Below are 25,215 nucleotides of genomic sequence, written 5' to 3'. Positions count from 1 at the left end.
ATGGGCTGTATGGCTGCATCCATTGTCATGAGAAATATATGTTAAACAGTAGAGGCACAACAGATGCTGGGACTGCTGGATATTTGATTGCTGAAATTCTCTGCTTTCTAGAAGGAAAAGTGTGCATTTATTTACAATTTCAGGACCTTAGAATATTCCAAGTCACTTTTTAGCCAACGAAATTGTTTTGAAATGTAGTCACGGTTGCGACATATGGAACATGGCAGCAAATTCGTGCACGGGAGAAAAATTGATAATGGCTGGGCAACCTGTTTTAGATTAAAAAGCAAATATTGGCCACTAGAACAGACATGACTGAGTGGTTCTTATTTGAAATAATGCCTGCCTGAGAATGCACATAGGGCATTAATTTTAGTATCTCATTCATTCGGCATCATTCCCTTTAGTTATACAGCAGAGTGTAATTTTTATTTTCTCTTTTCAAGTCTCTGGAATGAGACCTTGACCCAAACCTTCTGATCACTTATACAACATGCATAAGGGCTGGACAATGATCATTTCTTGGTAGCAAAGGTTTAATTACTTTACCATTGCATTCAGTGATATTACCATTGTTGAATTTAACGTTATCAGCATTTGGGGGGGGGGGTTAATGTTGACCAGTAACTGAACTGGACCAACAGCATAAGTACCACAAAGAGCTGGTCAGATGCTGGGTATTCTGGGGTGTGATTATCTCACTCTGCAAAGGCAGTCTGTCATCTACAACATACAAGTCAAGAGTATGAGAATACTCTCCATTTTCTCTTTCCAACAGCAGTCAGGAAGCTTGACACCATCCACTAAAAAGCACCATGCTTAATTGGTGACCAATCTACTACCTTAAGCATTTGCTTCCTCACCACTGATGTCCAAAAACTGCGGTGTGGACCATCTATGGCATGCACTGCAGCAACTTGCCAGTGCTTCCTCAGGAGCATCTCCCAAAGCCACAGCCTTTGCCAAAATGTCGGAAAAGGCTGATAAGGTTTTACATATTTAGAGATGTATAAAAACTGCAGAAGTTGCAGTTTTTACCCAAAAGTTATTAATGGGAAGAGTTCTAAAAGTCTTAATGATTCACCAGAGTGATCTCTAGGATGAAGCTGAGTTATACTGAGATATTAGTTACGTTTGAGCTATATTCCCTGGAAGTAAGAAGATTATGGTGTGATCTGATGTTTGTATTGAAAATAATGAAGGAATTAACAGGATGAGTGCAAAGCAACTCTTGCCTTCTGCAGAAGAATCTGAAGTAAGGGGATTAGAGCTAAGATGGTTAGAAGTATATCCAGGAGCAGCTTATTCACATAAACAATTGTGAGAACGTGAACGCATTATCCCTGTAAAGTCAATTGAGCAATTTAATATGGACTTGGGAAATAAGAACAACAGAAAAAAGGCAATGAATTGGGATTCAAGAAAAGTTTATAAGCACTTGGCTTCTAAGTATTGCTAATGCACAGGCAAATGTAGCAAAGATAATTGATTGTGATACATATATTTAATTTCCTAAAAATATCTGAGGTTGACAATTTTCTGAAATGTATTTTACATATAGCCATTGCACTTTTTTGCATTGATAATAGGATACAATATCTTTATTAGTCACATGTACATTGAAACAGTGAAATGCATCTTTTGCGTCAAGTGTTCTGGCGGCAGCCCGCAATATATCCTTGACATGTAATAATATTATGCTTGATGTGTAAGCTAAGAGCAAGGTGCGGAGCAATTTGTTTGATTATGATATCCGAGAATTGAACAAAATCTCCGTGCAAATGAGGTTGCCACCGTCCAAAGCAGGTGTTGCATTTTTGTACTTCTATGTTTTATACATATGACTTGGATTCAGCATCAGTATTCCCTTTCTGGTGTGGCCACTCAAACTCTCCTATTTTGTTAAATGAGTGGATGTGGACTAACTGAAATGTGCAGCACAAGCAATGCATTTGTCCTAACCAGACCATGCCAATGCTGTCGGGTTCCAACCATCACTCTTTGTGCAACACTGTGAGCGTTTTATCAGTCTGAAGGTTAGACTTTAATCAAACAGATAGTGTTCCAGCACAAAGCCAGTAAAAGAACAATAGTTATTACAAGATCTAGTTACAACTTGTGCTGCTTTCCCCAAAATACCAGAAGAACGAAAATGCTACTCTTTTAAGTCACTGCAATGTAAAATTAACTACTGAAACCCAGTCGCTGATTTTTAACATTGCAAAGTTCTCATGGAATCATTATTGTGGTGAAGGGCAGTCTGTCTGTCAGTGTCAGACTAACTGATGCAACATTTAGCAATACAGTAAATATTTTATTGCGGAAGAGACAAAATAATTTCGTATAACTTATAAACATAACGATACTTTTAAATTGAAGCTGCTGTACAGGAATCTGGAATTAGATAATGTACTTTTAATTCATAATTAAATTTTTTTTCAGTGTTAAGCACCAAAAAGAAGCATCTTGAAGGTCACGTTCATCGGAGTATTGTTAACATTTAATTTGCCTTCTAAGCTGTAATTTGAGGATTTTAGGAAATGAAAATGTTTAAGTAAAAGTTGTATAGTTAGAGAGCGAACCAGCATAGAAACGGGCCATTTGGCCCACCAAGTCCATGCCGACCATCAAGCATTCATTAACGTTAATCCTGCCCTATCCCATATTATTCTCTCCCCATTCCCATCAACACTCATCCCAGATTCTACCACTTGCCTCCACTGATGACAATTTACAGTGGCCAATTAACTTACTGACCTGCACAGTTTGGGATGTAGGATGAAACTGGAACACCTGCAGGAAATCCACACAGTCACAAGGACAATGTGCAGGTGCCACACAGACAGTGAGGGAGTTGCTGAACTCGATGTGCTACTGTGGTGCCCAAAAGCTGATGGAGAGCATTTTAAAACTGGTTTTTGTTAGCTGTATCCTTTCAGGTTTTCCAAATTATTTTTATAAAGTCATAGAGTTATACAGCATGGAAACAGGCCCTTCAGCCTAACTTAAGCCTTTTCTATCCATGTACTTGTCTAAATGTTTTTTAAACATTATAATTGTACCCAACTCTACACTTCTTCTGGCATCTCATATATCCATATACCCACCACTCTGTGTGGAAAAAGTTTCTCATTGGGTCTCTTTTTAAATCTTTCCCCTCTCATCTTAAATCAATGCCCTTTAGTTTTAGACTCCCTTACCCTGGGAAAAAGACTGTGACCATCCACCTCATGATATTATATACCTTTTATAAGGTCACCCCTAAGCCTCCTATGCTCCAAGGAAAAAAGTACCAGCATGTCCTTGTACCTATATCATTCTTATAGGTGGGTGACCAGAAATGCATGCAATACCCGCAAGTGCGGTCTCACCAACAGCTTGTACAGTTGTAACATGACATGCCAACTGCTGTACTCAGTGCCCTAACTAATGAAGGCAAGCATGCCAAATGCAGCCTTCACCACTCTACCTGTGTTGCCACTTTTAGGGAACTATGTACCTGTACCCCTTGGTCTCTGTTCTACAACACTCTCTGAGATCCTACCATTTACTGTGCAAGTCCTGCTCTAGTGTAAACTTGCCAAAATGCAACAGTTTGCACATGTCTGAGTTAAATTCCATCTGCCATTTCTTGGCCAACTTGCCCAGTTCATCTAGAGCCTGTTGTAATCTCAGATGACTTTCTTCACTATCCACCATAACCACCAATTTTGTTGTCATCCACAACTTACTAATCATGTTAACAACATTGTCATCCAAATTGTTAATGTAGGTGACAAACAGAATGGACCCAGCACCAATCCCTGTGGTACATCACTGGTCACGGGCCTCCAATCTGAATAAGAACCCTCCACTACAACCCACTGTTTCCTTCCACAAAGCCAATTTTTATCCAGTTGGCTAGCTCACCATGGATCCCATGTGATCTAACCTTCCAGATTAGCCTACCAGGTGGGATCTTGTCAAAGGCCTTACTAAAGGCAACATGGACAACATCAAGCAACCTGCCCTCGTCAATCTTCTTCATTTTCTCCTCAAACAAAAAATCAATCAATTGTGAGGCACGACTTATCATGCACAAAGCCATGCTGACTATCCCTTATCATTTCCTGCCTTTCCAAATGCTAATCAATCCTGTTCCTCTGAATCCTCTCCAGTAACTTTCACCATCCTCTAGTTCCCTGGTTTGTCCTTGCAGCCCTTCTTAAATAAAGGCACAACATTAGCCACCCTCCAGTCTTCCTGTACCTTATCCATAGTTAAGGATGATGAAAAAAAATCTCTGCTGGGCCCCTGCAATTTCTTCCCCAGCTTCCCACAGTTTTCTAGGATAAAATCTTTTACTGTATCATTCCATTGCCTTAGTTTATTTCTATGTAATGAGTGCAGTACCAGCAGCAAACTATTCTCAAGAGAACATACGACTGGGGAGATGACCTGTGAAGTAGAGCAGCATAATAAAACCTTGCAATAGTAAGGTCATTGTTAGGAAAATGAGTTAAATTAGAAATATTTTAAATGCATACCAATCTGTCTGTCGTAAATTTGGCTTAGAAACGATGTAAAATGCACCGATTAGGTTACTGGTACCCTGTATATTGAGCAGTTTATTTTCGGTAATGACGATAATTGAAGAATTTTCAGAGGTTACAGCTTCAGTTCCTCCTCTGCTGGAGTTAGGCTGTTATAAGTTATGCTTGCATTAAGTTCAGTTCAGATGAAAGGTCATGTTAACTGTTCTTCTTTCCATACATGTTGCCTGACCTGCTGAGTTGTTAACACCATTTTCTGTCTTTACTGTTTTTTTAAATTGTGAATGCTTAGCAGTTGATAAATATTAAAATGGTTGAAACCTAAGCCAGCTGCTTAATATATTTGGCAGAGTAATGATCTCATGAAAAAGCTTTAATTGAACATTTGACAAATATTTCACAAAATATTCTGTTTTTAAAAAAACTAAACGGTTAGGTGGCTCTATTCTCCATGATACCAGTCCATTACAGTAACAGTTTAAACTTTCAAAAAAATTGTTCTTTGTGTGATGGTGATATTGACCTGTATTTAATGGCACCATTGTTGCTCTGATAAAGCATAATGGTGGCCATCATGTAACTGAGTAGTTTGCCACTTCAAAGAATATTAACTGTAAAGGTTTGGAATTGCATGTAGGATAGATAGGTCTGTGCGCAGGAGACACTGGTGAACCAATTCGGACTTGAACAATTATCCAGCACCTTTCTTTGTCACATTCTTTTCACTTGTTGACCAGTGCCAGATTTAGTGAATACAGCTTCACAACCTGACACTTGATCTCGAGATTGAGATACCAGTTTGATAGTCACTGTATCACCAATAAGTACTGATCTTGCAAGACTCAGCCACATCCCATGATTGTATATGGGCCATACAGCAGTGGGAGTAGGAAGTACATTCCAATCTTTTAACAGGATTGAAAACCACAGTTGTGTCTCTGCTTGTAAAATAATGTTGATTTACAAAATTGTTTTTGAATAAAATGAACTTTGAAACTGATCCAAGCTCATTGGGACCAATTGGTGGATGTAAATTGGGATATTTTGGTTTTAAATTGCACTAATTTTCTTATTGTTTCAAATATGAATTTTAACATTAAGGACATCAGTAAATTTTTACCATAGAAATATTTGATTTGCAGTTTTAAAAAAATCAATGCTATTAAATTGAAACTGCTGGCTGCAGGCCTTGATTTCTTGCTTTTTTCAGCATTATACCTCAGAAATGCTCCTAAGGCATAACGTTGCCTATTTCAAGTCTTGAAACAATACTGAAATCTATTTCTAGGTTATATTAATGAAAGTGAATACTTGTGTTTATATTGCAACATTTTCGCTCATTCATCTTGAAAATCGGTGATGTTAACAGCTCCTATTTTAGTTTCTGAGATGTAAACAGTAATTTACCTTGTTTCTGTTTACAGTAACAGTTTTTGTTTTCAATTTGTTTTTGTGGGAATTCTGTAATTTTGTAGAAATTCTTTGACCAGTTGGACTGAAGAGCACCCTCCCTCAATAAATCGGGTCCCATAACTATCCTTGCACCCCTGCAGATTAATTTCTGATTTATTCAGAATCAGTAACATCCCCTCCAAAATGTCTGGTATATGTGAAAATTAAATGTTGTCTTTCAAAACAAACAAAACAAGCTTATCCTTGTATTTTACCACTATGCCTTCCATTTGTTTTAACTCTCTTTAAAAGACTTGGAATATTTTGTAAAACTCCTCAACGATGTGTATCTTAGTGTTTCCTGAAATGCTAGCACCTGACAAGTAACTTTTTTTAAAAAAAGTAACACATATAAGGCTTCCTCCTCTGATTATTGGTTTTGATATGCATACAAAGAGGTAATGTATAAACCAATCTCTTAACCACCTTGTCACTTTCAAACTTGGTAGGGGAATCTTGAGCTGCCAGAACTGCTGTCCCCTCCAGTTCTCTGGATGCCTCCTTGTTCTCCTGGAAATGTTAACTCTCCCAGCTCTCTATGCTGTGTATTCCATAGTCTTCCACTGCTTCACACTCAATGTACTGACTATTCATCTATTAATTATCTTTTGAATATTTGTCTAATTTTGTGTTCTATCTCCCATTGGACATTTGTGTAGTATGCTAATGCATCATCTTTCACAGGGTTTATAGATTGGGGTAATTCATCTGTCCTTTCATACATGATTTTGCTTTTTATTGAATTATGACGTTACTCCACTAAGTGATCTAACCGGCACATTGTAAAAATATTTAATATTTCTGAAGCGTTATTATGAAAAAAGACAATAATAGTGAAGCTGTAATTTATAGATGCAGTTCTTTCTTAATAGTTTTCACAATTCTTCTGCTCTTGCCCATCATTTGCCTATAATTTTAAGTCTTTGTAGATGCCTGATTTCTTGCATGCCCTAACTAAGCTGAGACTTGGCGCTATTAACAGGCCACTTAGCAAAAGGGTAGCAGGCATCACAACTGAGCCTGATCTCATCCCTCTTTTACATCTATTTGCATGCATTCCCAGCAGGAGTTGTTGGATAGAAATTAGAAGTGAAAATGCTGAATGAGTTATTTTCCCCCAATCTAATCTGGGACTTAACACAGTGCTCACTGCTTCCTCAAAATTAAATTTACTAATTCTACAGAGACAAGGGCTCAAACCTGATGCCATGTTTAGTCTATGTAGTGCAGAGTTTTACTAAATCATGAACAGAGCAGAAATAGCTCATTTTGTAATTTATCATAATTATGCTACTGACTAATAAATCTTAATTGAAGTCAGTTGACGAAACAGTTTAGTTTATCAGTATTTGTTTCTTTGTCTGGGCTGATGCACTTAGTGGTAATTTTTATCTGCATTCATGTTTAAATACTGAAGTATCTAACTGCAGCTGTGAATATTATTTTTTTCTGTTATGCACATAATTATTGAGCAAATTCTTTATATCAGTCAGACTACAACTGTGAGCTCAGATTAATTTTAAAAAATGGTTCCAAGTTTGATTTTTTTTTAAAAAAAAGAAAACATACTTGTTTTCCGTTTTAGGAAAATTACTTTTGAGCTATTCAAGACAGACAAACAGTATGTTACTGTATGTACCTCAATACATGTATTGAAATGTTCCCTGTTATACATTAATAGGTTATAATGATATTGGAAAATTTCCCTTAAATGGATTCAAGAGCTGTTAAAGTCTTCTTGTCTTTATAGCTCTTGAGTGTTAAATCATCTGGACTGAACTGGTTGACTGGCTTTTTTTCATGTTATCAGGAGGAAAGCCATGCTGTTGAAGAGATTACAGGTCTAGAATTCACTTGGCAGCTGTAAAAATGCCATATGCGCAAAATCACTGCAGAGCTTATCCCAGCAGCTAGTTTTCAAAGTGATGAGCCTTTTTTTTAAAAAAAGAAGCAATGTTGTTTGCAGAGATTTTTATCTGCCAGAAAAAAAACTTCAGAATGGTTACTGATGATTAGACTGCATATCCTTGTACTGCTATTGCTAGGGGGAATGTAACATTTCAAGGTATCACTGACTAGACTTGGCAGGCACCTGACAACTGGCACAAGTATAGAAGGTAATTAGATGTAGAAGAGTGAATGAACATGGAATCTTGGTGGTGCAAGTTCAGGTAGGATCATAGATTGAGATACAAGTACATAGACTTAAACTCCTGGGAGAGAGAGCTTTTTCCCTTCTCAGAACTGTAATACTTTATTAATGTTTTATTTTCCATTAACAAGCATTAATAATCACATTTGGGCAGCAGCATGTATGTTGCAAAGTCCTATGACCTTCAATTGTCTTCCATGTTCTCCCAACCTTTCCCATCCTCAACCATTTGTCTTGTGAGGTAAATGCCCTTGATTTCATCAACTCTCTGGTGCCCTGCATAATGGTCACTCATCATAAACTTACTTAGAAAAATTATTTATAGATTTCTGGAACCAGGAAGAAGGTTGAAGTCAAAATATGGGGATGAGAGTTCATCTTCTGCTTATGTTTTGGGGTTTTTAATTTTTTCTTATTTAAATGTTTTGTTTTCAAACAAGGTTGATGTGCATGGCTTTAGTGTCATTGGCTGTGGATGTTAAAGATCTGAGAACATTGCCTGCAGATCCATGCAAATTAAATTGGCATGGGTTATTTTTCACTGTGACTAGTAAACAAATAATTTATTTGCAGATTATTGCAAGTTCTAATAACTGGAACTGTTTTTTTAAAAAAAAGTGTTAAATCTGTTTTTACTCCTGAATACTCTAGCTTATAAATTCAGTTCCACATTTACAATTTGACTCGATCTTGTTGATTTACAGAGTAAAACTGATGCTTGATTTAATCATACAAGCATTAGTTTTGACTTGGAAATCCCTTCCAACAAACAACGATAATCTTGACTCAACTACTGTTTTAAAAAAATGACAGAATCTGTGGAGATGGATGGGTGGGTGAGGGGGGGGGGACAATGGCTTCTTATTACACAAGTATTTATTGCAAATTAATTTAGTAACTTATTTCAAATTTAGCCTTTGTCCATATATCTCTATAATTTTATGTGGAAAAGAAGGAAGAATACAAGTATTAATTTTAGAATTAGTAAATACTTAACAGATTAGTATGTCATATACACCAGAGGTGAAATGAAGGTACTGTACCAACAAATGAATTGATCAGAATCTGCAGAAATGAGCCTTTTTTTAAGGCTAAGCTTATCATCATGGACCTAAAATTTCTCTGTTAATGAAAGATTGTCATTCTTATGATTGTGTACAATGTCGATTGGAAATCCTGCATTTTAACTAAAACTATATAATCCTGTAGTGAACTGTTAAATATGGAAGGGAAAGACTGGCATTTTTTTTAAATTGGGTTCTTGAATTTCAGTAAAGAATGAAAAACATTGAGGTGAGGGATGACTTTTTGAAAGCATACTGCTGAGAACTGAATTTAGATCCATGACAGGGTACATACCAGGCATTATGAATTCATTGCTGAGATCATTAATGTGAATTGTCCAGGTTCCATCTCAAGTAAGAGTGGTGTAAGTGAGCTTCTGAAAAGTGGATCAGAGTGTTGATTGCCAATTCTCAGACTCACATGGGAGTAAATTGCAATTAGGTGTACTATTAGTATTAGTGAAAATATTAGTACTGTACCGTTTGATTAAAGTACTAAAGCATATTAAAGGAAATCACATGGTTAGTTTAGAATTGATTAGGTCATCAACTATCACAAAAACTTTGAATACTTGGTAAAATTTTCTCAATAACCTGCTAATGAATTTTAATTGCTTGTCATTTCAGTCTCGACGGAAGGATGTTTTTATCCAAGAACGCTATGGGAGGTTCAATCTTGGCGATCCATTCCTGGCTCTGCAGCGAGACTATGAAGCAGGTGGTGGAGATGGCAGCAAGGATAAGCAGCCCATCTGCGCCAGTCCACTATCCATATTGGAAATGGTCATGAGTCACTGCAAAAAGATGCAGGAGAGAATGACTGCACAGTTGGCTGCTGCTGAAATCCGACATCGAAAGGTAGGTGGTGATCTTTAGCTAAATGTTTTTCGTTACCAACTGTTATCAGTGCAAATTAAATCATTGTTGATTGTTGAAATATCTCAATTGCAAGAGCGTTGTTTAAAAAAATGCTGCTTTCATTGCACAGACCAGAGCTGTTAAATATTAACTTTCAAATTCTTCAGGAAAGAAAGACAGGTTGGAGATATGTTTGTAGCTGGAACAAAAATAAAACCATGCTGTTCAATAGCAGGCAAGAATTCATGGTTTATTAAGTTGAGCCCAATTATAAAATCAAGAAAAGGGTTTCACAGAGCTTGTCATTACTTTTCATTTGTTAGGTCATCTTGGACCTTGAAGAGGAGAGGCATAAACATGCCCAAGATGCAGCCCAGGGAGATGATGTTACATACATGCTAGAGAAAGAGCGTGAGCGTCTTTTACAGCAGGTGTGAAAATAAGACTTGCTTGAAATTGTGGCAACTGACTTTTGAGTTGGCTGGTTGGAATAATTTACAGCTTTTATTAGCATTATGGAAATTTGAATGAAAGAATACTAAGTGCTGCAGTAATAATTTACAATAGTGGCGTGTGCCAGATAAAGTTGCTCTTAGCTGAAGACTCAGCATAACCTGATCAGCCACTTGACATCTGAAACTGAATTTTTTGCATGATATCTTTGCACCATGTGCTTAATGTGTCAAATGTGAAGGGTATTCATCACAGAGATGCAGAATTATGACATCTCACAATTATTCAGGATTTGACTGAGGATAACCCAGTAAAACTTGTGGATTTGCAGATATACTAAAAATGATGAAAATGTATTAAAATAAAGCCCAGATATAATAACATTCCATAGATACGTATTTTGTACATATCATTGTATTTACATATCAAATAAAATGCAAATTTTTTCAGTTATGATCGCCATTTTTTTCAATTTATTTACCCGCTTTATCTTCTTGTTGACCCCACCCACTGCCATCTGCTATTCTCCTAAGTAGGAACAAGTATGCATTTGACCCTCTGATAGTGCAACTGTTGAGAACACTACTAAAAGATCCCATGTCATGGTTTCGCAAAAACAAGCAGTCACCTTCTATCCTGAACAGCATTTCTCCTTCAAACCTTACTGCCAAATATGCACTGATTACTAATAAGATCATGGACACCATAAAATGAACGAAAAAAGCCTGCAGAAATGCCAAGACTAGCACAACTTTTGACATCCTGGGGAAAATTACAAGAGCAACAAAAAGAGATGGCAAAAGTTAGAAAAATTGAGGGGAAAAAAACTTGAAAGAGGCAACAAAGTTAACATTGATATTTTTAGAACCATGTTAGGCAAAAGAAGGGAAGCAAAGTGGGCTTCTGATAACTGAAAACAATAATATTATATAAAAATAAACAATTGTGGAGTCTAAAGTGCAATTACTTGCATTAGTGTTTACTCTTGGAGGAAAGCAAGATGTCTAGACTTTCTAAGCAACCTAATATTAAACTTGGAATGGTAAATGGACAAAATTAACTTCAGCATAATAACACCAATGAAGAAACTAATGGTCTAGGAACAAATGGTTTTGATCCCAGGGTTTTATCATAAATTGATAAGAACACTGGAGATACTCTGATTGTAACGTACCTTGCAATTTGGAAATTCACTTTAGATTGTAAAATTGTGCATGCTACTCTTCTTTTTAAGGAAGGCAAGGGGGGAAACCAGGTAATTGCAGACTACTTGCCTAGCATCTGTTTTCAGAAAATTACTTCTATCTATAATGATGGATAGAAAGATTGAAATGCATAGAATGTACGTCATGCCTAACTAACATTGCACTCTCTAGAAGAGGTGTCCAAGATAGTGGACAAGGGATTGTGAATGGACGGTGCATATTTAGAGTTACATGGGGTTTTGGTGAAGTCCATCAAAAGTGTTGGTCAGCTAAAGTTGATGTTCATGTCATTAAAGGGAAAGTATTGATCTAATTAGGAAATTGCTTGAACAGAAGGAAACAATGCAGAGGGATAATGGGCAAGGTACACTTTAAGTTTCTGTGTTAGGATCATAGATGTTCACCATATTTAATAAAGATTTGATGATGGAATAGAAAGCCTGCTTCGCTGATGTGACAAAGATGGAAAAAATTGTGCATAGAAAAAGCTTGGGTAGAAGCATGAAAGTACAGAGATATTGATTAAATAGTTGTTTAGAACTGTAGCAATTGGAATACAATGGAGACAATTATGAGGTTATCCACTTTGAGAACCAAATACTTTCAATGTGAAACATCAAGAAAAAGTGGAGAGAGTATCAAAGTTGCTTCTACATAAATCACTAAAATGTCATCAAAAAGGCCAATGAGCCATCAGTCTTTATATCTGATGGGCCAGAATACACGCCTGTGTAAGTTAGGCACAGCTATGCAAAGCCCTAGTTAAACTGTGCCTGGAATACTACGATCTGTTCTGGGCAGCATACTTTAAGAGGCTATATTGGCCTTACAGTGAATCCAATGCAGATTATCAGAATTGTACCTGGAATCCAAGGGTTTAATTGTAAGGAGAGATTGTGCAAGGTAAGAATTTCAGAAGAATTGCTTGAGAGATGATTTAAGTTCTCGTGCTGCTTAAAGGCAATGCATAAGATAAATAGAAATTGCCTGCCGAATTTAAGACCAGGTAACATAATATAGAAATAAGATTCAAACCTCTCAGGCATGATGACAGGAAAAATTATATAGAGGGAAATGTTGAGAGAAAAATTACTCAACAGTAATAGATTGGTCAAGTCTTTGTATCCGAGATTGCCAGATTTTTATTAATCAAAGCTATTAAGTGATGTAGGACAAAATCGGGAATAATAAACTGGTTGGATCAGAGATTAGCCATGATCTTATTGAGAGGTATTATTGACCCCACCACTATGGTCCTTTATGAAATGTTTATTTATTCTGTCATTATTTATGAGATTTTGCTCTGTTGTACTCCCAAAGTCATTGAGCCCAAGTCAGCTCAATATTATTAGTTTCCATCTATTATTAATTTTATAAAAATTAATTTTACATAAGTGGCATTAAAGGTTATATTTTAAGAGAATGTGTGATGAGTGCTTTTATTGAATATATCTAAAGCTATGCAAAGACTCTGCCAGTAATTTGGTAGTAAAGCTTATAAATTTGGAATATTTTGTATTTTGATTGCAGATATGAAGCTATTCTGTAGTAATTATTTCTGGGTAATTCTGAAGAATTAAACATTTAAGGATTTAAAAGAAAAGGAAACTGCTGTTAAAACCTGTGCTTTATGTTCATCTGAAATGTGTGCTTATATTTTCTTTAGCGGTCCTTAATATGCCATATTTAAATGAAGTACAATTTATGTTACCTGTGTTGACTTTTGATACGTCTACATCTTTAACATTTAACTCAGAAGCAAAGAGTTGCTGTGATGTTACATCTATGAATAAATTTATCATTATAAAAGTTTCAGTCCCTCTGAGATGGATCATATTGCTAATTTTGCAGAATAGAATGTCATGGAATTTCAGTTAAAACATCCCCATAAAAATGTAAAAGTAAATATATTATTCTGTCCTGAACTTAATATTTAATTTCCAATAAAATATTTAGCAGCAATTTGGCAGTTTTTAAAAGTTGGTCTTGCTGCCCCTGTTAATCTGTTTCTCTAAACGTCTATGTTTTATTATTTTCTTGATGTACATTAGTCCAGTGAATGTGCTTGGCTGTTTTCCTTTACTGATAACATCTGAAACAAGTGCTCAGAGACACCATTAGTTATTATTTGAGAGGGATCAAGTGTGTGCATCCACACTAAATAACAGGATGATGGGAATGGGGGAGAGATGGAGATGCAGGCAGGTGTGGAAAAGAGAAGTATAAGATAATTTGTTTCAAAGGATTTGCATAAAGTCAAGGCTGCAGTATTATCTATCTAATATGATTATATTTGTCTTTTTGTGTCACTTGAATTAAATCAGAAATACAGTTGTAACACATCTCAATATTTGCACTGCAAAAATGTGAGGAAATATTTTCATGTAACCAAAAACCTGAATAATAAGGGTGGTGAATGTGAGACTTGATGTTTTAGATCTTTCCTTATCTGCTCCTTCAACAATTCCTTCAGCTTTTTAAATAAAAACTTGATTAGCATAGGAGCAGAACATAAGCATCAACATCAGATATTTTGCACCTGTGATGTATCACAGTTTGTTATTAGAAATACCAATGCATTCTTTTCAAAGATTGAACCCCGAGGTTCTCCGTTTTAAACCATTTTTGATATGTAAATTACTTATTAATATTTGAGCATTTTAAATTCTTAAGATGAAGACCTACTCAGAACCTTGGTATTTCACCTGTTCTATGAAACCGCCAATTACTATTGATGTTGAATTTTATGTTTGTTGATTTAATACACCTCATACACCACTTATTAGTTACAGACAAAATACAGATTAATATGAGCCAGTGAATTGCATGAATGAACTTTAAAGCTTATTAAGAAAGATATTTATTTAGAGCTCTTCACAACTTTAAGGCAGTCCAAAGACAACGAAGTGCTTCTCAAGTGCAATCTCTGGTGTTAACATGTCAGTGATTTGTCCTCAGTGTGGTCCCATAAACAGCACAATGACTAGTTTACCTGTTCTACTGATGCTGATTGTCCAGCACACCAGTGATAGGTACCACCTGTACCCTTTGGTTATAGTAACACAACCATTTTAAATGCAGAGCAGACTGGGGCTTGGTTCATCTTACAACACCTCCAACTGTACCGCACACCACCACCCCCCCCCCCCAGCCCCCCCGAGTACTTTACTGATGTACTAGTCTACATTTTATTCTCAAGTTTGTGTAATGGGATTTGAACTTGCCATCTGGTGTTATCTATTGAGTCAAGGCTATCTATCTTTATCTTGGCTTACTAATAAGCAAAAGACTAAAAATATTTCTTAGATACTAATTGATTTATATGAAATCTTTTTCAGGTGGAATTCGAGAAATCCCAATTAAAACAACTGGAGACCGAGAATAAAAAAATGTCCACACAATTTGAAGAAGAACGTATCAAAAATAAACAACTTGTAATGATGCTGGTAAAGGAGTGCAAACAGCTTGCTGGCAAAGTAGTAGATGAAAGCCAAGCTTTAGCAGAAATCACCAAAACGCTAGAGGAAGAACAAAAAAAGAACAATGAATTAGAGGAAGAATTGATGAATGAGAAAAAGAAAAGTGTCCTGATGGAAGCTAAAATGGAAAAACAACTCTCAGAGTTTGATATCGAAAGAGAACAGCTCCGTGCCAAACTTAATCGTGAGGAAAACCGTACCAAAGATCTGAGACTAGAAATTGAGAATTTCAAGAAAATGATAGAACTTAACTGTACAAGTGAAAATGAAACTGGTTCATTGTCCAGTAGTTTAAGTAAAGACGTAGATGTTGGATTAAGTAAGCAAAGTATGTTATCTGTTGCTTCCCAAACAGAACCTTCGGTTGATTTTCCCAGTGAAAGTAACACTAAAAAGGCAGCTTTAGCAGTACCAGTTAAACCATCTGCAGGAAATTCTCTGTCAGTGGGAGGCACAAAATTGAGCGTGTCTGGCAATACACCTTTAGCAAAGCCAGTTGGTGATAAACTGCTAACAACAATTAGTTCAGAAGACAACCCAACGCAATCCAAAGTTGTTCCTTCCACTTTGGAGAATGGACCCTCAGTCAGCACCAGCCCTGGTCCCTTGTCGGGGTCATTACCCCATTTGGTTACTGGTGCATCCCTGTCACTAGGCAATACCATTGTTCCCTCCCCCCCTTCTTCAGCAACGTCATCACCATGCCCATCACCGGGATCGACTATGCAGACTTTGAGTTCACCAAGTTCTTGCACATCTATGCAACCAGGACTGAGTCCAAGAATTCAAGCTGCTCGATTTAAATTTCAAGCCCAGGCTGGGGATCAGGGCAGTCCTGTGATGGGGCCCATGTCACGGGATTTGTCACCCACTAATCGGGATAATTCTCCTGCCAAGCAGCTGGCTCGGAATACTGTCAGCCAGGTTCTTTCAAGGTTCACAGGTCCTCCAAGCATAGTTAAACCACCTTGTACGAACAGTACTTCTCCATTTGGCACAGAAAACCGGAATCTTACTGTTAGCAATTTAAAACCTGGATTGGCACATTCAGCAACAGGTGAGGGCTCATCTTATCCACAGGTTGTTGGTAAAATTACCAGTTCTCTGAATGTCTCTCCTACTGGATTAAAATCTCCCACAGGAGCAAGAGTTGACCGAGGAAATCCACCACCTATTCCTCCAAAAAAGCCGGGACTGTCACAGACTCCATCCTCCCCTCATCCACCATTAAAAGTTTTTATGGATGGGAGCCGTTCCCCAACTGTTGGGTTTAACACTCGGACGGAAGGTAGAACCATGGCCTCATCCTCTTCCAGTCCACATCCAGGAATTAAGGGAACTAATGAGGAGATTCTTCCAAAGACAGCATTGCCACAATTGCCACCTAAGCCAGCGGTGGATATAGCATCTACTGGCTGTGCTGCCCCTGCCGTGGCTGCATCTCAGGTGGGTGCTAGGCCTTCCTTATCCCCCAAGCTGAACCAAAGAGCATGTTCAGAATGTTCCCCCATCATCACCACCATCGCCTCTACCACCTCCATTGACCTTGCTAGTACAACCAAAAGAACCTCTTCCATTAGACCATGTGGTACAGACAATCTACTGATCACATCATCAGGTAAAGGGATTGAAATACTATACCACTTCTTCATTCCAATACAACATACAGTATCTGAGGAATAATGCAAAATGATTTTTTATTTTTTATTGATTTTATTTACCCTTGCTTTAAGACAAGGCAAGAATCAATTCTATTGAAACACAATTAAAATATAACATTGGCCACATCAAAATTAGTTTTGCAATCGTTTTAGGACTTCCCATAAATATAGTAATAATGGACAGTTCTGAAGCACCAACTAACTTGTATGCGAGTTTTCACCCCCACTCACCAAGCAAAATCTTTTTATTTATTAATGAGGAATCTCTGCATTTGGTTGTATAGCCATATATTTCATTTTAGTAATAAGCTGACTGAGCCTTCTAAAAGGATTATCATCTCGTGAAGATGGATTTGGAAAAACCATAGTGCAATGGTGTAACTCTCAACAGGAGTGTGTAATTTCTTCACAAGTGACACTTTCCAGCTCCTGAACAACACTTTTGCAATACTTTTTTTACCCTTTAAAGAAGACTAATGCACCTTTGTAGCAGTGAACTTCCTATTCATGCACTCGTTGTAGAGACCACCCTTCTCCATTGCAAATGTTTACAGTTTTGAGCTAATATTACTATAGATGAAAGAGATTCAGTGATAGGGAAAATGGTGATTTAAAATTTTCAAGAGAATCTTGCTTCTAAATTCACTCAATTTCAAGTGCAGATTTGGAATTTTATTGAAACGTTTTAGTACTTCAAGTTTTCTTAAGCTTCTGCTCCCTGTTCCACTCGCCTTGTTGCATTATACTTGATCATTACATTGTATCCAATTTTAATTGGCATTAGGGATAAAGAAAAGCAATGACTTATTGGGTCTGAAATTAACCAGCTCTCACTTATGCTGATGCCAGCAGTTGTATTTCTATCCCTAGGACCTTGTGATCAGTGCATGTCATGCAGTGCTTTAAGAAGCTTCCAGTTTATTAACTGATAAATTTGTAGTCAATATGGCTTGTCACCTTGCATAGTAAGAGTCTAATGAATGTGAACTTGTATTGCCTTTTTCTCCCTTTATGCTATTGAGCACTTAAAACACTGTCATTCATGCATTCTAACCAATCAGCCTTGTGCATTAGCTATTGCATTAACACTTTGCATTCTGAATTTATTTCATATTTTGAACATGCTTTCCTTTCCCCTTCATGTGCACAAGATAAAATATAATGGGATTATTGTGAGGGAGGTGAATTGTATGTTGTTATAATTCATAAATACTGAATTTACTATAGATAGACCTTACTGAAATTCTAAAATGCTGTTAATTACAAGAGCAACCTCAGTACTCAAAGGGTTAAAATTGGATATTGAACTTGTGATGTTACACTCTGCCTGCCTTCACATACTGCACTTTATTCATATTAACAATTTTCATTGATTTTTTTTTAACCATTTTAATGACCACTTAAAGAATGTGTAATAGGATTAATTGAAAACATTTTCCTTTTCTCTTATTTCTTTTGTTTTTGCAGCCTTTGTTCAAGGAAGGATGCCAAAACCCTTTCATACATTATGGAATATATTTCACTCACTTATTACTAAATCAAAATAAAGTCATTTGTCTAACGGAATATTCAAATAATTGTAGAGTAACATAATGCCTGAATGCTTATTAATCTTTTTAATACAGAAACTTCCAAGTATTATTTGTAAATTCATAGGAGGTTCAGTGAAGATTCAGTACAGATCATTGGAATTAAGTGGAGTTGACTTTAACCATAGAACAATACAGCACGATACAGGCCCTTCAGCCCACCATGTTGTGCCAACCTTCAAACCGCTCCTAAGACTATCTAACCCCTTCCTCCCAAATATCCCTCTATCTTAAATTCCTCCATATGCTTATCTAACAATCTCTTGAACTTGACCAACGTATCAGCCTCCACCACCACCCCAGGCAGCGCATTCCATGCACCAACCACTCTCTGGGTGAAAAACCTCCCTCTGACGTCTCCCTTGAACTTCCCACCCATTACCTTAAAGCCATGCCCTCTTGTATTGAGCATTGGTGCCCTGGGAAAGAGGCGCTGGCTGCCCACTCTATCTATTCCTCTTAATATTTTGTACACCTCTATCATGTCTCCCCTCATCCTCCTCCTCCCCAGTGAGTAAAGCCCTAGCTCCTTTAGTCTCTCCTCATAATCCATACTCTCTAATCCAGACAGCATCCTGGTAAATCTCCTCTGCACCCTTTCCAACACCTCCACATCCTTCCTATAATGAGGCGACCAGAACTGGACACAGTGCTCTGTGGTCTAACCAGAGTTCTGTAAAGCTGCATCATTACTTTGTGGCTCTCGAACTCGATCCCACGACTTATGAAAGCTAACATCCCATAAGCTTTCTTAACTACCCTATCCACCTGTGTGGCAACTTTCAGTGATCTGTGGATATGAACCCCCAGATCCCTCTGCTCCTCTACACTGCCCAGAATCCTGCCATTTACCTTGTATTCTGCCTTGGAGTTTGTCCTTCCAAAGTGTACCACCTCACACTTCTCCGGATTGAACTCCATCTGCCACTTGTCAGCCCAGCTCTGCATCCTATCAATATCCCTCTGTAAGCTTCGACAGCCCTCCACACTATACACTGCACCACCGATCTTTGTGTCATCTGCAAACTTGCTAATCCATCCTTCCACCCCCTCATCTAAGTCATTAATAAATATCACAAAAAGTAGAGGTCCCAGAACTGATCCCTGCGGGACACCACTAGTCACAGCCCTCCAATCCGAATGCACTCCCTCCACCACAATCCTCTGCTTTCTACAGACAAGCCAATTTTCTGAATCCGCACGGCCAAGCCTCCCTGGATCCCTTGGCCTCTGACCTTCTGAAGAAGCCTACCATGCGGAACCTTGTCAAATGCCTTACTAAAATCCATGTAGACCACATCTACTGCACTACCCTCATCAATCCTCCTGGTCACCTCCTCAAAGAACCCTATCAGGCTTGTGAGGCAAGATCTTCCCTTCACAAATCCATGCTGGCTGTCCCTAATCAGTCCATGATTCTCGAAATGATCATAGATCCTATCTCTTAGAATCCTTTCTAGCAGCATACCCACCACAGACATAAGGCTCACTGGTCTGTAATTCCCTGGACTATCCCTACTACCTTTTTTGAATAAGGGGACAACATTCGCCACCCTCCAATCCTCCGGTACCATTCCTGTGGACAACAAGGACTCGATCCTAGCCAACGGTTCAGCAATCTTCTCCCTCACCTCACAAGGCAGCCTGGGGAATATTCCATCAGGCCCCGTGGACTTATCTGTCCTAATATTTTCTGACAACTCCAACACATCCTCTCTCTTGATATCTACATACTCTAGAACATTACCCTTACCAACACTGTCCTCAGCGTCATCAAGACCCCTCTCCTTGGTGAATACTGAAGAGAAGTATTCATTGAGAACCTCACCCACTTCTACAGCTTCCAGGTGCATCTTCCCACCTTTGTCTTTAATCAGACCTACCTTTACTCAGACCTACCTTTACTCTAGCCACCCTTCTGCTCCTCACATACAAGTAAAAAGCCTTGGGATTCTCCTTAACCCTACTTGCCAAAGCCTTTTCATGTCCCCTTCTCGCTCTCCTCAGCCCCTTCTTAAGTTCCCTCCTTGCCTCTTCAGCCCTATCTGATCCTTGCTGCTTACACCTTATGTATGCTGCCTTCTTCTTCCTAACTAGTTGTTCCACCTCTCTTGTTACCCATGGTTCCTTCACCCTGCCATTCCTTCTCTGCCTCACCGGGACAAATTCATCCCTAACATCCTGCAAGAGATCCCTGAACATCGACCACATCTCTATAGTACATTTCCCTTCAAAAATGTCATCCCAATTTACACTCTCAAGTTCTCGCCTTATAGCCTCATAACTCGCCTTTCCCCAATTAAATACCTTCCCGTCCTCTTTGCTCCTATCCCTGTCCATGACAATTCTAAAGGTTATGGAGCAGTGGTCACTGTCCCCCAAATGCTCACCCACCGATAGATCTGTCACCTGACCCTGTTCATTACATAAAACTAGATCTAATATGGCATTTCCTCTAGTCAGCCTGTCAACATACTGTGACAGGAATCCGTCCTGGATGCACTTAACAAACTCTTTAGAAGTGTATAAAGTGTTTTCCCAATAGTCATCCTGATTTTTTTTTAAACATTTATTAGCTTTTTAAGTTCACTAATGTTTCAACAATCTTTAGGTTAATTTGATCTGTATGTACAACTTCTCAATTATTATTGCCTAAGTTTTCAGGTTAATTGCTTGTTCCCGTCAATCCCTTTGCCCCACCTATTTCCCTTCAACACATTCTGTCTTCTATCATCCACCTGCACTATGGGTAATTCACAGTAAGTAATTAACTTGGGATATGAGTGGAAATCCAAGCACCCAATAGAAATCCATGCAGTCACAGGGAGAGGACGTTAAGTCCACTCACAGCACCAGAGGTCAAGATCAACTCTGGACCCTGAAGCTGTGAGGCAGCAGTGCTGTCTGCTACATCACTGTGTCACCCCTATTATCACTTGTAAACTGTTCCCTAAAATTTGTTTGAGCTATATATTTTGCATTGTGGTTGATTCCAAAATAGTTTTTGTTTATAAAGTAAAATTATCCATTAATTATAATGCTCCTATGATTGTAAAATTCTAAGAAAAGATTGGATTTTTTTTTAATATTGAGGACGAATGGAATAAGTACAAGCACTATTTAACTTTGATCATCTGTTGTAATACGCCTGTTCTTTTGCATCTCTATATTGCATCTCTATATTGCATAATACTGCAATGTAAACAGATTTTATTCACTTGTTTCTTCCCCTGTAAATTTTCACTTTAACTCACAGGCAGGTCTCCCTCCTTAATTCCTTCGTTAATGCCTGGTGGTCCTGTCCCCCTGGGTGGCAGGTCCACTCTGCTTCACCAAGCTGCTGCCCAGGGAAATGTCACTTTATTGTCAATGCTGCTAAATGAAGATGGAATTGATATTAATCATCCTGATGAGGAAGGTTCAACTGCCTTGTATTCTGCTGCTAAATATGGATATACAGGTAAATTTATTTTATTACAGATATTTTTATTTTATATTCATTAACTTATTACTTAAATTTTAATTGATATTACCACACCACTTAATAAAATTTCTTATTTCTAGTTTTACAATTTTCCCCCTTAAAGTGTTATCAAATAATTTAAAACTGGCATTGTTTATGATGCAAACAGTTAGCATACCTAGTTCTCTTATGAAATTACAATTTTATGTCCTCACAAGAATGGTCTTTAATGGTATACATTAAGCTCATAAGAGATTCTTAAATCCTTGTATTTTTCCATTTATTATAATGTTGGTTGTATATCCACAATATTAACAAGTAGCTTTTGAAATGCAGACACCTTTTGAGTTAGCCTTGATAGCTCAACAAACTACTGCCAAATGACAACCTTATCAATACTTGTAGATGACTGAGCATTAACCTGAAAGGTTCTCTGCCTGTGATTAAACAACTGCTGGATTTTGAGAGAGTAGAGTTGTTTCATTCTGATATTGGTTAGAAGTGAAATGCAGCACCTATAGAGTTGTGTCCGTAAAAATCAGTAGATCCCTGCACCATGGGAAATCATGGAAATCTAGCAACAAAGCATGTTCTGTCTGTCTGTATCTCTGTCTGTCTCAATCCTAACAGGCCACATCATGCAGTATCCAGCCCACACTCCCCATACTCACTGTTAGCCCAACCATGCAGATTTTTTACAGCCACAGATCCAAATGTTCTCCAGTCTGTCTGTTGGAGCCTTCTTATGAAGTCCATGAATAACAACTAGGCCTCAGACACCAAATCCTAGACTCTGTCCCCAGAATTCCCTGTTGGACTGTTGACAGCTTCATGGTGTCAAAGGCCTTTCAACTGATGGTTTTCTCTGGAATTGCCAACAATGTGACACATTATATCCTCCTCTGAGTAGGCAGCCTCAGTGACCTCCTTTACACTACAATGGATTTAAAAAAAAAAACGCAAGGTATTGCAAATGTATCCACCTTTAGCCTGGAATGATTGAGAGACAGAAGTTCTCGTCATTGTCGCATGATTATGTGCTGCTTGTCATACAATACATGGTAGATTTCAGTGAGGACATGCTCATGTAAGTACAGACATCTCACGTGGTTTATCAATGAGGTTCTAGTTGGAGAATTGTTCCATGAATACTTTGGGTGAAAATGGCTTTGAACTGAGAGAGGTGATCTCTTCCCCTTCTTGCAATTTGCCATTCTCTGCATGCGTTCTGCTCATTCTCACATTCATTCTATGTTCCAAAGGAATGCTAACTAATATATCCACACCAGAGAGCAGCTTGATTTTTGCAGGAGCTTTGAACCACCCTGGCACACACAATTCCCAGCAGATACCTGAAAACTGAAACAGCTCTAGAAAGTGCCAAAACCATGTCAGATCATAGCAAAAGCCAGAAGAAAAAAAACTTAATTAACTGGTAGGGTGATGCTGTCTTTAAAATAGTGCTGGGTATCAGGTCAAGAGTGACATTAGCTGATGTGAGTTGACTATTAAATGTTGATCATTTTCAAGATCTGTCACTGAACGTGCATAAATACTGTCAACAATATTGTGTACAGTCAAATTTGTCCACAAATGGGGCTGTTTAGGAAGTCAATGGACACTTGTAATATCCAAAAGGCATTACAGATCAATAAATATCATGCCAGCTCTTTGTAAGTAGATCTAATTTCGCATTGCTAAATTTGAAAAATTCCTTGCAATTCTAAAACATGTTTCATTGTGAATAAATCTTTTTGGATTCATATTTGAATAACAATAGGTTATTATGGTAAATTTCCTGTGGCATTTTCCATGGTTGGGAAATTTTGTATACAAGTTGGGAAATAGGCTTCAGAAATCATACATCACAGGTAGCTGGAGCCAGAACTAACAACCATGTGATGAATAAACTCAAGGGAAAGGTTAATAGTGCAAAATAGAATAGTTTGTTACAACATAACATTGCCATAACTCACGCCGACAAGAAATAATTGGCCACGTGCATTTAAATATAGAGATTACAAAGTTTTGAAGAATAGTTAAAAGCACAAGTACTATTCCAGTGCTGTGTACAAAATGATACTGGTGATATATAGTACTAGCATTATTAAGTGTAAAAGAATAGCCAGATCTAAACTACACTGAAGGATATATCTTCTATATAAAGACATGCATATGCCAAGTCAATTGTAGCCTTTTCCAAGATGTTTAAGTGGAAAATTATGACCTGGCCCATGAGGCTAAAAACCACACTTACTAGTGTTAGTTTTACTTCCTGGAACATGTACTGTATAATTTAAAATAAGGCAGAAATCCCACCTTGGGTGTTATGTATGCCTGATATGCTTGTACTGTTAACAGATTTTGTGCTTGTGGTGGTTGCCATCATTTTCCTTAATCTGGACTTGTATATTTTGAGAACTATTTTGACACCTCTATAAGCTTCAGAGTTTGTGTGTGGAATCCCCTTCCAATTTTTGAATATTTCTTTATTGCAGCCAACAGAACTTTTTTCTATACTAATATCTGTACCTGAAATATATGTTAATAATAGCCCAGTATTGCCACTGATAAAAATCAATCCATATATCTGCCATTCATTATTAAATCCTGTTAACCTTTTAAATAACATTTTCACAAATGGTTGTGAGACACGAGTTTGACTTGTTAATTTACCCTCTTCAAGCCTGTTGCCTTACTGATGAATACTGAATGTAGATGATTACCCTGGCCAGATTTTAAAAAAAACAGAAAAGGCATTTTGTAATGCATTCAGCAGACCAGAATTGGACAGTATACTTCTTAAATTGCCTGTAATGTGTAATATTGTTGCCCTCTTCCTTATCCAGTTATGGCCATAATAAATCTTCAGGCATGTTTTATGATAAAATGGGGACCTGGAGCTCATAAAGAATGTGCTTTAGAACTCTGCTCCTTATTCCAATAAAAAGCATGATACAGCCTTCTTCCTTCCAGTAATAGAAGCTGATAGTACTGGATGAATGCCAAGGCTGAAGCTTCTTGCTGATTATACTCGCTCACATTGTGTAATGACCTTTATTACTGTTCAGTTATACCACCTAATAACAGGAGAAAATTAATTCTTGATCATATTACTATCTTGACTTCAGAAGGATGTGATATGTGATTCCTTCAGGCAGTTGCCCCTCCTGAATTTGATGCAATGCCAAACCAAATTTTAAAATTACACAGCAGGAGGAAAATCCTAGACAAATTGAAAACTTGGGCTGAATTGTCACTGTGCTTTGAAAATAAAACGTCTGTTTGTAAAGCATCTAAAATTTAT

The 25,215-nt window shown here is 37.6% G+C and overlaps 1 protein-coding gene across 4 annotated transcripts in view; it reads left to right on the top strand.

Annotated features, from left to right (window-relative positions):
* cttnbp2 (cortactin binding protein 2) overlaps nucleotides 1-25,215 on the top strand; it is a 112,567-nt gene that overhangs the window by 34,139 nt on the left and 53,213 nt on the right. For 2 of the 4 annotated variants that reach the window (XM_052030541.1, XM_052030540.1), the window contains exons 3-6: nucleotides 9,828-10,058; nucleotides 10,382-10,489; nucleotides 15,055-16,252; nucleotides 21,702-21,905. In XM_052030541.1, the coding sequence (XP_051886501.1) occupies nucleotides 9,828-10,058; nucleotides 10,382-10,489; nucleotides 15,055-16,252; nucleotides 21,702-21,905 (1,741 nt within the window). Of the gene's footprint in view, nucleotides 1-9,827; nucleotides 10,059-10,381; nucleotides 10,490-15,054; nucleotides 16,814-21,701; nucleotides 21,906-25,215 lie in introns of all 4 variants that reach the window. The other 2 variants (XM_052030538.1, XM_052030539.1) reach the window with 2 other exon arrangements.

This window comes from Pristis pectinata, chromosome 15 (genome assembly GCF_009764475.1).
Source record: "Pristis pectinata isolate sPriPec2 chromosome 15, sPriPec2.1.pri, whole genome shotgun sequence".
NCBI classification, from domain to species: Eukaryota; Metazoa; Chordata; class Chondrichthyes; order Rhinopristiformes; family Pristidae; genus Pristis; species Pristis pectinata.
Note: the sequence above shows the minus strand (reverse complement) of the source record. Positions and strands in the feature narration are given on the sequence as shown.